The 13,066-nt window shown below is 49.8% G+C and overlaps 1 protein-coding gene across 3 annotated transcripts in view; it reads right to left on the minus strand.

Annotated features, from left to right (window-relative positions):
• Window positions 1-13,066, minus strand: part of LOC140385261 (uncharacterized) — a 217,884-nt gene that overhangs the window by 180,572 nt on the left and 24,246 nt on the right. For 2 of the 3 annotated variants that reach the window (XM_072467216.1, XM_072467218.1), the window contains exon 3: window positions 11,334-11,405. In XM_072467216.1, the coding sequence (XP_072323317.1) occupies window positions 11,334-11,405 (72 nt within the window). The remainder of the gene's footprint in view (window positions 1-11,333; window positions 11,406-13,066) is intronic. The other variant, XM_072467217.1, reaches the window with a different exon arrangement.

Here is a 13,066-nt window from a genome sequence, read left to right on the forward strand (position 1 = left end):
GCTTAGCCTGGCACACGAGGACGACGAGTTTACCCTGCTTAGGGCATCTGCCCACAGCCCCTCCTCGATCTCCTCCCCCAGCTCTTCTTCCCATTTCCCGGAATCCATCCGGTCCCGGGGCCTTTCCCGCCTGCATGCTCCTAATTCCTTTCACCACTTCTTCTACCTCGATCTGTGCTCCCAGTCCCACCCTTTCCTGCTCTTCCACCTTGGGAAATTCCAGCCGATCCAAAAAGCCCATCATTCTCTCCCTCCCATCCGGGGGTTGAGCTTCATATAATTTTTTATAAAATGTCTTGAACACTCCATTCACTCTCTCCGCTCCCCGCTCCATCTCTCCTTCCTCATCCCTCACTCCCCCTATTTCCCTCGCTGCTCCCCTTTTCCTCAATTGGTGTGCCAGCAACCTGCTCGCCTTCTCCCCATATTCGTACTGTACACCCTGTGCCTTCCTCCATTGTGCCTCTGCAGTGCCCGTAGTCAGCAAGTCAAATTCTACATGTAGCCTTTGCCTTTCCCTGTACAGTCCCTCCTCCGGTGCTTCCGCATATTGTCTGTCCACCCTCAAAGGTTCTTGCAGCAACCGCTCCCGTTCCTTACTCTCCTGCTTCCCTTTATGTGCCCTTATTGATATCAGCTCCCCTCTAACCACCGCCTTCAGCGCCTCCCAGACCACTCCCACCTGGACCTCCCCATTATCATTGAGTTCCAAGTACTTTTCAATGCACCCCCTCACCCTTAGACACCCCCCCTCATCTGCCATTAGTCCCATGTCCATTCTCCAGGGTGGGCGCCCTCCTGTTTCCTCCCCTATCTCCAAGTCCACCCAGTGTGGAGCGTGATCCGAAATGGCTATAGCCGTATACTCCGTTCCCCTCACCTTCGGGATCAACGCCCTTCCCAGCACAAAAAAGTCTATTCGCGAGTAGACTTTATGGACATAGGAGAAAAACGAGAACTCCTTACTCCTAGGTCTGCTAAATCTCCACGGGTCTACACCTCCCATCTGCTCCATAAAATCTTTAAGTACCTTGGCTGCTCCCGGCCTCCTTCCAGTCCTGGACTTCAACCTATCCAGCCCTGGTTCCAACACCGTATTAAAATCTCCCCCCATTATCAGCTTTCCCATCTCTAGGTCCGGAATGCGTCCTAGCATCCGCCTCATAAAATTGGCATCATCCCAGTTCGGGGCATATACGTTTACCAAAACCACCGTCTCCCCCTGTAGTTTGCCACTCACCATCACGTATCTGCCCCCGTTATCCGCCACTATAGTCTTTGCCTCGAACATTACCCGCTTCCCCACTAATATAGCCACCCCCCTGTTTTTCGCATCTAGCCCCGAATGGAACACCTGCCCCACCCATCCTTTGCGTAGCCTAACCTGGTCTATCAGTTTCAGGTGCGTTTCCTGTAACATAACCACATCTGCCTTAAGTTTCTTAAGGTGTGCGAGTACCCGTGCCCTCTTTATCGGCCCGTTCAGCCCTCTCACGTTCCACGTGATCAGCCGGGTTGGGGGGCTTCCTACCCCCCCCCCCCCTTGTCGATTAGCCATCCCCTTTTTCCAGCTCCTCACCCGGTTCCCACGCAGCTGTATCTCCCCCAGTCGGTGCCCCCCCGCCCATCCCCTCCCATACCAGCTCCCCCCTCTCCCCAGCAGCAGTAACCCAGTAATTCCCCCCTCCCACCCACCCCGCTAGATCCCCCGCTAGCGTAATTACTCCCCCCATGTTGCTCGCAGAAGTCAGCAAACTCTGGCCGACCTCGGCTTCCCCCCGTGACCTCGGCTCGCACCGTGCGACGCCCCCTCCTTCCTGCTTCTCTATTCCCGCCATGATTATCATAGCGCGGGAACCAAGCCCGCGCTTCTCCCTTGGCCCCGCCCCCAATGGCCAACGCCCCATCTCCTCCACCTCCCCCCATCACCACCTGTGGAAGAGAGAAAAGTTACCACATCGCAGGATTAGTACATAAAACTCCTCTTTCCCCTCTTTTTAACCCCCCTCTTCGCCCCCCACATTCGCCCCACCACTTTGTTCAAACGTTCTTTTTAATAACCCGCTCATTCTAGTTTTTCTTCCACAATAAAAGTCCACGCTTCATCCGCCGTCTCAAAGTAGTGGTGCCTCCCTCGATATGTGACCCACAGTCTTGCCGGTTGCAGCATTCCAAATGTTATCTTCTTTTTATGAAGCACCGCCTTGGCCCGATTAAAGCTCGTCCTCCTTCTCGCCACCTCCGCACTCCAGTCTTGATAAACGCGGATCACCGCGTTCTCCCATTTACTGCTCCGGGTTTTCTTTGCCCATCTAAGGACCATTTCTCTATCCTTAAACGGAGGAATCTCACCACTATGGCTCTGGGAATTTCTCCTGCTCTCGGTCCTCGCGCCATCACTCGGTATGCTCCCTCCACCTCCAACGGACCCGCCGGGGCCTCCGCTCCCATTAACGAGTGCAGCATCGTGCTCACATATGCCCCGACGTCCGCTCCCTCCGCACCTTCAGGAAGACCAAGAATCCTCAAGTTGTTCCTCCTTGCGTTGTTCTCCAGTGCCTCCAACCTTTCCACACATCGTTTCTGATGTGCCTCCTGCGTCTCCGTCCTCACCACCAGGCCCTGTATGTCGTCCTCATTCTCGGCTGCCTTTGCCTTCACGACCCGAAGCTCCCGCTCCTGGGTCTTTTGTTCCTCCTTTAGCCCTTCGATCGCCTGTAGTATCGGGGCCAACAGCTCTTTCTTCATTTCCTTTTTGAGCTCTTCCACACAGCATTTCAAGAACTCTTGTTGTTCAGGGCCCCATGTTAAACTGCCACCTTCCGACGCCATCTTGGTTTTTGCTTGCCTTCCTTGCCGCTGTTCTAAAGGATCCACTGCAATCCGGCCACTTTCTCCTCCTTTTTTCATCCGTATCCAAGGGGGGATTCCCTTCTGGTTTACCGCACAGTGTTTTTAGCCGTCAAAATTGCCGTTGGGGCTCCTATCAAGAGCCCAAAAGTCCGTTTCACCGGGAGCTGCCGAAACGTGCGACTCAGCTGGTCATCGTCGCACCCGGAAGTCTTGCTCAAATTTTAGAAGGACCGTCTTGTACTTTGTCTTGTCCTTGCCTTCCGTGAATGCCAGGGAGTTGTAGATGTGGATGGCGTGTTGCCCCGCCGTGGAGAGAAGGAGGGCGATCTTCCTGGTGTCCGATGCATTCTCCCTGTCTGTGGCTTCTAAGAAGAGCTGGAAGTGCTGTTTAAACAGCTTCCAGTTGACGCCGAGATATCCAGCGATTTGGAGCGGCTGTGGCGGGCTGATGGTGTTCATGGTGCAGGATGGCGGATCTCTGAAGAGGTGCAGGTAGGTCTCACATTTGCTGGCGAGTTTCCAATCCTGGTATCATGTCGTGTTGGGTGTTCCGATATACAAACGAACCAACACGGTTGTAGATGGTACATCTGTTTTATTATTCTGTACAATAACAACTGTTAACTTCTGGTTGTGGTTCGTACTTCACCAGTTAACCTGTGGACCCAGCCCTAGCACTAACTTAGAGAGGCACTCAGCACATGGTGTATGTCTGAGTGGCACGCTGTGAGCTCTGTGCTCTGAGCTATCTCCTGGTGGAATGAGCGGGAACTGTGGTGTTCCCTGTTTTGTAGTGCGTGTGCTCTTACTGGTGATTGGCTGTGATGTTGCGTGTATGTTGATTGGTCCGTCTACCTGTCCATCAGTGTGTGTGTGTGATTACACCATGATATGTTAATATGGATATCATGACAGTCCCTTTACATTTTTGAGGTAAACAGAAACAATCCATCTGTGAAGGCAAAGGTCTTTGAAACCTCTGGTAAACATATTGATGGAGGAAACATTAACCATCTCAAGACTCTAGACCAGGAGTATATATCCTTTGTTCAAACCAAGAAAAAGATGTGGGAGCTGTGTCACATGACCTGCAGACACACCATCAGAAGCTACGATGTTGCCTTGTGACGCTGAAAGGAGACAGTCTGCTACCTTCCATCAACAAAACAGATGCCGAACCAAGTGCCTGGCTCCCCCACACAGTTTCTACTAGATCATGTGAACTTCTGTACCAGTACGCACTGCAAGACTAATTAATCTCCAAATGCTCCTCCCATCGTGAAAGCGCGACTGGAAAAGTGGATTACCCCACATCAGCTTGAGCCTGCTCACCACTCTGAAGGAATACAGAAACATTGATGCAAGCGTCCATTTCGCTTCTCTTAAAAAAGGAGCGCAGGTCGTACCGCCCGATTTCCCTACTAAATGTGGATGCTGAGATATTGGCCAAGGTACAAGCACTACGGCTGGAGCAGTGTCTCCCTCAAGTTAATGGGGATGTTCAGACGGGTTTCATTAAGGGTCGGCGATTGTTGTCTCAATGTGCGGCAACTGTTAAATGTGGTGCTTGCCCCGTCGGGAGGGACTGAGCAGGAGGTCACTGTTGCACTAGTGCCGAGAAGGCTTTTGATAGGTTGGAATGGGGGAGTAGAATGGGGGTATTTGTTTGCAGTACTGGAATGGAATGGGATGGAGCCTAAATTTGCGTCATGGGTGCACTTGTATACTTGGGTGCACTTGTTGTATACAGCACCAAAGGCCAGTGTCTGCTCAAACAATGTGAGCTTGGGGAATTTTCAGTTGAACAGGGGAACGAGACAGGGGGCCCTATGTCCCTCCCTCTTTGTTGAGCTGGTGATAGAACCTTTGGCTATTCACCCTGAGGGCTTCAGATAGGTGGAAGGGAATAATGAGGGGTATGGGGGACGTGGAAGATGGTCCAGTACGCGGATGATCTTCTACTGTACGAGACAGACCCAATCCTCATCATGGGCGATATAATGGCACTGCTGAGGCACTTTGCCTCTATCAGGGTACAGGTTGAATCTGGAGAAAAGTGAGTGTTTCCTGATTACTCCCTCCAGGAGGGGAGTCAATCTGGGGGTGTTGCTGTTCCGCTTAGCGGGTTCTCATTTTAGATATTTGGGGATTTAGGTAGCTCAGGACTGGGATCGACTCTGTAGGTTTAACTACACAAGCTTGATGGGAAGGGTCAAGACCGATTTGCAGAGGTGGGATAGTCTCCATCTGTCCTTGGTGGGCAGGATTCAGTCAGTGAAGATAAATGCTGTCCCTATATTCCTGTTCCTGTTCCAGTATGTGCCGGTTTTTCTTTCGAAGCCCTTTTTTGGGAGAGCCGAGAAATTGAATTTGTCCGTAATTTGGGTGGGCAAAGTGGTGTGGATTCGAAGAACAGTTCTTCAGAGGGACCGACAGTCATGGAGCCTGGCGTTGCTGAGTTTGATATATTATTACTGGGCGGCGAATGCAGAGAAGGTGTTGAAGTGGAGTGGCGATCTGGGGGCCACCTGGGTACGGGTGGAGCCGAAATCATGTAGGGGTCTGGGTTGAGGGCACTAGTGCCGACCGGTGAAATATTCGGCAAATCCAGTGGCCAACTCCACCCTGAAGATATGGAGACATTTATCAGCAACATTTTAATTTGGGGCGGTATCGAAGCTGGCTCCGATCTGCACGAATCATATGTTTGAGCCTGCAAGGTTGGATGCCACATTCGGGGGTGGGAAGAGAAGGGGCTGAAAGGAATGGGGCATCAGTTCTTGGAGGGATGGTTTGCGAGTTTGGAGGAGTTGACGGAGAAATTTGAGCTCTCGCGGTCGGACTCCTGCAAGTTCACAATTTTGCAAAATGGATTTTTCCAACATTCCCGACGGCGCTGCCAACCTCGTTGATGGAGGGGGTTTGTTTGCTCGCAGGGGATCTGTGGAAGGATTATGGCCAAAGACACAGTATCTGTGCAGGGCCACAAGGCCAAGCGGGAGGAGGAGTTGGAGCTGGTGTCGGAGGATGGGGTGTGAAGCGAGGCCCTGCAGAGGGTGAACTCCCCGTCCTCGTGTTCAAGGCTTGGTCTAAATACACCTTTGCGTAGGGCTCATTTGACTAGGTCTAGGATCAGTAGGGCTTTTTGCGGGAGTGGAGAACAAGTACAAGCGTTGTGGGAGAGGTCGGCTAACCATGTGCACGTGTTGTGGTCTTGCTCCCAGCTTGTGGGGTTCTGGGTCTCCTTCGTTCATACCATGTCGGCGATTATGAAAATTGAATTGGAATCCTGTCCTATAATGGCCATATTTGGAGTGTCCAACTTGCCGGGGCTGTAGACGGGTGCTGGGGTCGATGTCCTGGCCTTCGTCTCATTAATTGCTCAGAGGCGAGTGCTTATGGGTTGGAGATCAGCTTCTCCGCCCAGCACCTCTGTGTAGCTGGGAGATCTGTTGGAGTTTCTATACCTTGAGAGAGAGTCAAGTACACCGTGAGGGAAGCAATTCAGGGGTTCTAAGATGGCATCCGTTTATTCTGTATTTCAAAGAGCTGGTCATCATTAGTTGCAGGGGGTGGCGTATTTAGGGGGATTGGGTTTTTTCAGTGGGAGAGGGTATTTGTGATTGGGGTATTGTTTTGGTTTGGCGTGACGTATAAAATGGAAAACATTTTGAATAAAAATATTTTTGGAAAGAAATTGCATAAAACACTGGTGAGGCCACAACTGGAGTATCGTGTACAGTTCTGGCTACCACAGGAAGGAGGTAATTGCTCTGGAGAGAATGCAGAGGAGGCTTCCAAGAATGTTGCCAAGGCTAGAAAAGTGTAGCTATGAGGAGAGATTTGATAGATGGGTGTTATTTTCCTTGGAACAAAGAAAGCTGAGACTTTACTGAGGTGTACAAAATTATGAAGGAAAGAGATAGAGTGGACAGGAAAAATAGTTTCCCATGGCAGAAAACTCCAGAACCAGGGGACATAGATTCAATATAAATTGCAGAAGATGTAGAACATAGAACATACAGTGCAGAAGGAGGCCATTCGGCCCATTGAGTCTGCACCAACGTAGAGGGGACATGAGGAAGAACGTTTTGCACAGAGGGCAGTGGGCATCTGGGATTCGTTGCCCGGCAGAGAAAGTACCCGGATCTGCACCGTAAGTGCATAAAGCACGGGGTTATGGGCTGAGTGCGAAAAGACAGGGTTAGAAAGGGCACCTGGATGTCCTCGGGCTGGCATGGACAAGATGGGCCTAATGGCCTCCTTCTGTGCTGTAACCTTTCTATGGCGCTATTTGAAGGTGGGAGAGTTTGGAAATTGGAAGCAAAGTTGAAACATTTTTCCAGGACGAGGCAAGAGCATGAAGCGGCACCAATATAGTCATCAATGTCATGGAAAAAGAGTTGCGGGGGTGGGCCTGGAACAAGGAGTGTTCCATACACCCTACAAAAAGTCAGGCATAACTGGGGCCCATGCAGGTACTCACAACAAAGGAGAAAGGAGAAATTAGTGAGTGACAGAACAAATTCAGCGAGGCAGAGGAGTGGTGAATGGGGATTGTTTGGGCCTCGGCTCCAGAAAGATTGGAGAGCCCTCAGACCATTCTGGTGGGGAATGGAGGTGGAGAATGACTGGACATCCAGAGTGAAAAGGAGGCAGTTAGGGCCAGGGAACTGGAAATTGTTGATATGACATAGGGTATCAGAGGAATCAAGAGTGGGAAGATACTGGACAAGGGGAGAAAGGATGTCGACAAGATATGAAGAAATAAGTTCCGTGGGGCAGGACAGGCTGATACGATGGGTCTAACTGGAGGTAGAAGAGGACTGTGTGAGGTTGTGGGGATATGAGGTTGAAGATCACCAGAGGATGACAGTGACCATCCTAGAAAAAAAGGCTTAAGGTTTGGTGGTGGGTTCATGGTCCAAGGGGAGGTAGGAGGAAGTGTCTGAGTGTTAGCGCTCAGCCTTTGCGAGGTAGAGGTCAGTACGCCAGATAACAATGGCACCATGCTTGTAACAGGTTTGATCATAAGGTCAGGGTTGGTCTTAAGAGAACGAATTTCAACAAGTTCAGAGGGAGGCAGATTAAAATGGGTGAGAAGGGCAGTGAAATTGTAACAGATGAAGTCATACCGAAAGCGCACAATAAAAAGATCAAGAGCAGGGAGGAGCCCAATGGATGGAGTCCAGGTAGAGGAAGAATACTAGAGGAGAGTGAAAGAATCCACTGAACGGTCAAAGACATAGAAGTGAGCATGGGGACTGAGGCAACAGAAGAAGAGTTAGCATCGTGCCAAGCCCGAACACTGTACCTTACATGTGCAGCACTTTCCTCACTGAAATAAAATAAAATGCATCACTAAATAAAAGAAATACTGTACAATATGCTATACAATAAAAAAAATACACTCACCATATTTAGAATTCCAAAACTATTTTGTGGCAAAAATTGGGCGTTGCAGTTATCAGCTGAAGTCCCTGAACTACCTGCACTGACCAACTCCTGCCATGAGGTGGAGCCCAGGAATTCAGCACAGGGGAAGACCGTAGTGGAGCCAGCAGCGAGGAGAAGAACAGATGCTAGCGTCTAAGGAAAGAACAGAAGGCAGGTAGGCTAGGGAGCCACGAACAGGAAGAAATAGTGGGAGCCAAGGGCAGCAGGTGAGTGATGGGAGCGGGGCGATTGCGAAGAAGGCTTTGTGAGCAGGCATTTTCAACAAAAATATCAGAGTTCAGTGTTGAAGATGGTATCCTGTTGTGAACCATCGTTCCAGGGGCTAGGACTCCATCTTGCGGGACTTGCATAACGGACAACCAGGAGTGCCTAAAATAAAGATGCTTGCTCGCAGCCATGTTTGGTAGCCAAGCCTGGACGCAGAGATTGAAAAGGTGGCCCAACAATGAAGGGTTTGTCAGAAACAGCAGAAGCTTCTGCCAGAGTGGCCAGGGTGGCCTTGGGTGCGGCTACATGCCGGACTTTTCCTAGGATTTATGTCGTTGATTATCGTGGGTACCCACTCGAAATGGCTGGATAGAATGCCGTTGACTGCCTTGATGGCACCCATTGAAAAATGACGGCTTATTCAGCACGCAGTGTATCCCAGAGGAGTTGCCATTAGACCATAAGACATAATAGCAGAATTAGGCCACTTGGCCCATCGAATCTGCTCCACCAGTCAATCATGGCTGACATTTTGACTCATCCCCATTCTCCTACCTTCTCCCCATAACCCCTGATCCCCTTATTAATCAAGAACCTATCTATCTCTGTCTTAACGACACTCAGTGAATTGGCCTCCACAGCCTTCTGCGACAATGAGTTCCACAGATTCACCACCCTCTGGCTGAAGAAATTCCTCCTCATCTCAGTTTTAAAGGATCATCCCTTTAGTCTGAGATGTTGTCCTCTGGTTCTAGTTTTTCCTACAAGTGGAAATATCCTCTCCACGTCCACTCTATCCAGGCCTTGCAGTATCTTGGACGTTTCATCGACAACGGGACACATAGTCTCCCGATGGGAGAATTGCGCCCTAAGTCCCGACGCCGGAATGTTTAACTCCGGCGTCGGAGGCCGTTCCCAGCCCCCTATTCTCCCGCCCCCGGGGGGCTAGGAGCAGCGCCACGTCATTTACGCGAGCCAGGCCTTGGCGTCGTGTAAAAGCTGCGCCACGCAAATGACGTCACCCGCGCATGCGCGGATTGGCTGGTGCCAACCCGCATATGCGCGGTTGCCGTCCTCCCCGCGGCCACCCGGCAAGAAGATGGCGGATTGATCTTGCGGGGCAGCGGAGGAAAGGAGGTCCTCCTTCAGAGAGGCCGGCCTGCCGATCGGTGGGCACCGATCATGGGCCAGACCCTTTTTGAACCCCCCTCCCGGTGCAGGAACCCCCCTCGCCCCCACACAAGCCGCCTCCCTAGCATTTCCGCGCTGTTCCCACCGGCAGCGACCAGGTGTGGATGGCGCCGGTGGGAACCTGTCGTGTTGGGCGGGCCAGAGAATCACTGCTCGCCCATTACCAACGCCAAGTGGTGATTCTCCCAGCGGCCAGCCGTGATTCGCGCCACGCCGGTTTGGGGGTGGGGGTTGGGAGAATCGCATGCAGGCGTCGGGACGGCGTGGCAGGACTCGCGCGGCGCCCGGGCGATTCTTCCACCCGGCGTTGGGGGGGGGGGGGGGGGGGGGGGGGGGGGATTCCGCCCCTTTTACCAGCCAGGAATTCATAGGATTTACAAAGGCAAACCGAAATATCCTTACAGTCCCGTATCACCTGGTTTCAAATGGGCTGGCGACAAAGGCGGTACAAACATTTAAATGGGGGCTAAAAAAGCAACCTTTGGGATCGATGGACACTCTGTTGGCAAGATTCCTGTTCCCATTACCGAACCGCACCACATACCGCAACCGGGGTAGCACCGGCGTAATTATTGATATATTGACAGCTACGGACGGATCTTAGTCTTATGTTCCCAGATGTTAGCAGAAAGTACGCTGCAGCCAAGAGCGGCATGTGCATCGCCCAGATGGACATGCGCGGACCAGACTTTGTGCCAGATGACGCCGTCTATGTTCGAAACTCCACAGATGGCACCTAGTGGATCTTGGGAAAGGTTCTTCGCCAGACCGGGCGGTATCATACCAAGTTCAAGCACAAGGTCACTTCCATGAAAAAACACGTTGATCATATCAGACATAGGAGACCAGCCGTTCACAGCCAATTACTGACCAGCCTACTCCAACTCTTCAAGACTCAAGAGCGTTGCCCCAAGGGGGGCAGGTACAGAGATGCGGGAGGTCGTTGATATGGATTCGAACATGGAGACCCGGGCGTAGGAAATCTTTGATGGGCAACAAGCCATTCAGCAGCCTCCAACAGTACCTCCACCACGGCATTTGTTGCGGAAACAACGTTCACCATCCAGGTATATGCTGCCTGGTTTGGCCCAGCAGGCGCAGCCGTGAGCGAAGAGGCAGCAGACATACTCCCACTCCACCATCGTTGGGAGAGTCTTCGGACTTGGGGGAGGGGATAACCCACACTAAACTTACAGAGTCGATGCAATTAGCCTCCCCATGAGCCTTGTTCAGTACGAGCTCCCCCGTTGAGGGGCAGGGTGCCCATGGATACGAGGGGCAGGGTGCCCATGGACACTCCAGTAACCTGCAATATAAATATCGGCCAGGTTTGGAACCAACATCTCAGGCCTGGTTAGGATCTGAAGAGTATTGTACATACTGTTACTTCATAATAAAACTGATTTCTCTTATCCACTCATCACAAGACCCATCTATGGTCACTGAAACAACCAACACCCTTTAAGTCAGACACAGTGGGACATTTTTCATCTTCAATAAATTTTGCTATGGACCCGAGATAAGTAATATTTTATTTCACTTCTGCCTTTTATTTCATTCCCTGATAGAACAAAATGTTATTAAACCGTAACAAAAAATCTAACCAAATGAAAATTTTTACTCACCCAGCGGATGCCCCTTCCCTTGACAGTTTAAGTACAATTTCTGACCGAGTCCAATGTCAACCAGCTCACCTTCTGTCAATAAATATCATACTTGAAAACTTTAGGACAATGACAGTCTCAACATTGAAAATAATTACAAAAATCACCAACACCACTTGAGAGAAATGTAGCAGCAAAGTAACAATGTAATAGAGAAAAAGAGACAATGTAGCAGCAAAGTAACAATGTAAGAGAGAAAAAGAGACAAAGAGAATTAACCTTTTATTTCAAATCGGATATCTTTAAAATCTCCCAAAACAATTCACAACCTGACGGCCACTATTAGTTGTTCACTTTATGAGAAAGAGTAGTTAACTGGCAGTCATTAACAGTTATTCGATCGTTTTAAGGTACATAGACCGTTAATTAATGGTCCTCAGTGCAGTATTGGAGAGAGACTTTGAGATGAGATGATAAACCCAGGCCCCATCTGTCTGCTCTGGATGCTCAGATAAAGATCATCTGGCATTATTTTGAAGAAAAGCAAAGTTATCCCCAGTGTCCAGAATATTTATCCCTCAATCAACATCAAAACAACAAATTAACTGGTCACTATCGCTTTGCTGCTTGGGTTTGCTGCACACAAAATTAGCTGTCGTATTTTTTGCATTACAACAATGACTACACTTCTAAAGTACTTTATTGCCCGTAAAGCACTTGGGAGATATCTAGTGTTCCTGAAAAGAGCTATATAAATGCAAGTCTTTATCTTTACTGTAATAATGTCCCGATGCTAAGGTGATTGGTCTCCCATCAGCTATAAATATCTTTCTTTGTGCAGGGTGTACAAGTAATTGGTAATTTGAATTTAAATTCTCATAAGTGTTCATTTGAGAAATTAACTGGTACAATGTTGTGGGCATCACGGAGACATGTCTGCGAGGGGAACAGGGCTGGGATCTAAATATCCAAGGATAAATATCCTATCGAAAGGACAGGCAGATGGGCAGAGGGGGCAGGGTTGCATTGTTAGCAAGGAATTAAATTAAATCGATAGCAAGAAGCGATATAGGATCAGAAGGCATAGAATCTGTGTGGGTAGAGTTGAGGAATTGCAAAGGTAAAAAGATCCTGATGGGAATTATGTACAGGCCCCCTAGCAGTAGTCAGGAGGTGGGGCAGAAAATAAATCAGGAGATAGAAAAGGCATATGAAAAAGGCAATATTACAATAATCATGGGGACTTCGATTTGCAGGTGAACTGGGAAAATCAAGTTGGTAGTGGATCCCAAGAAAAGGAATTTGTGGAATGTTCAAGAGATTTTTTTGGGAGCAGCTTGTGACAGAGCATACTAGGGAACAGGCGTTCTGGATTTGGTGATGTGTAATGAAGCAGTCTTAATTAGGGAACTTAAGATGGAGAAACCTTTAGGGGGCAGTAAACACGATATGATAAAATTTACCCTGCAGTTTGAGGGGAAGAAGCTGGAATCAGATGTAATGGTATTATAATTAAACAAAGGTAACTACAAACACATGAGGGAGGAGCTGGCCAGAGTTGATTCGAAGGGGAGCCTAGCAGGGAAGACAGTGGAACAACAATGGCAGGAGTTTTGGGGGGGTTATTCAAGAGGCACAACAGAAATTCATCCCAAGGAGGAGGTAACATGCCAAGGGGAGGACGAGGCATCCATGGCTGACGAGGGAAGTCAAGGACAGCATTAAAGCAAAAGAAAAACCATGCAAAGTGGCGC

The sequence above is a fragment of the Scyliorhinus torazame genome, chromosome 11 (genome assembly GCF_047496885.1).
Source record: "Scyliorhinus torazame isolate Kashiwa2021f chromosome 11, sScyTor2.1, whole genome shotgun sequence".
Classification (NCBI taxonomy): Eukaryota; Metazoa; Chordata; class Chondrichthyes; order Carcharhiniformes; family Scyliorhinidae; genus Scyliorhinus; species Scyliorhinus torazame.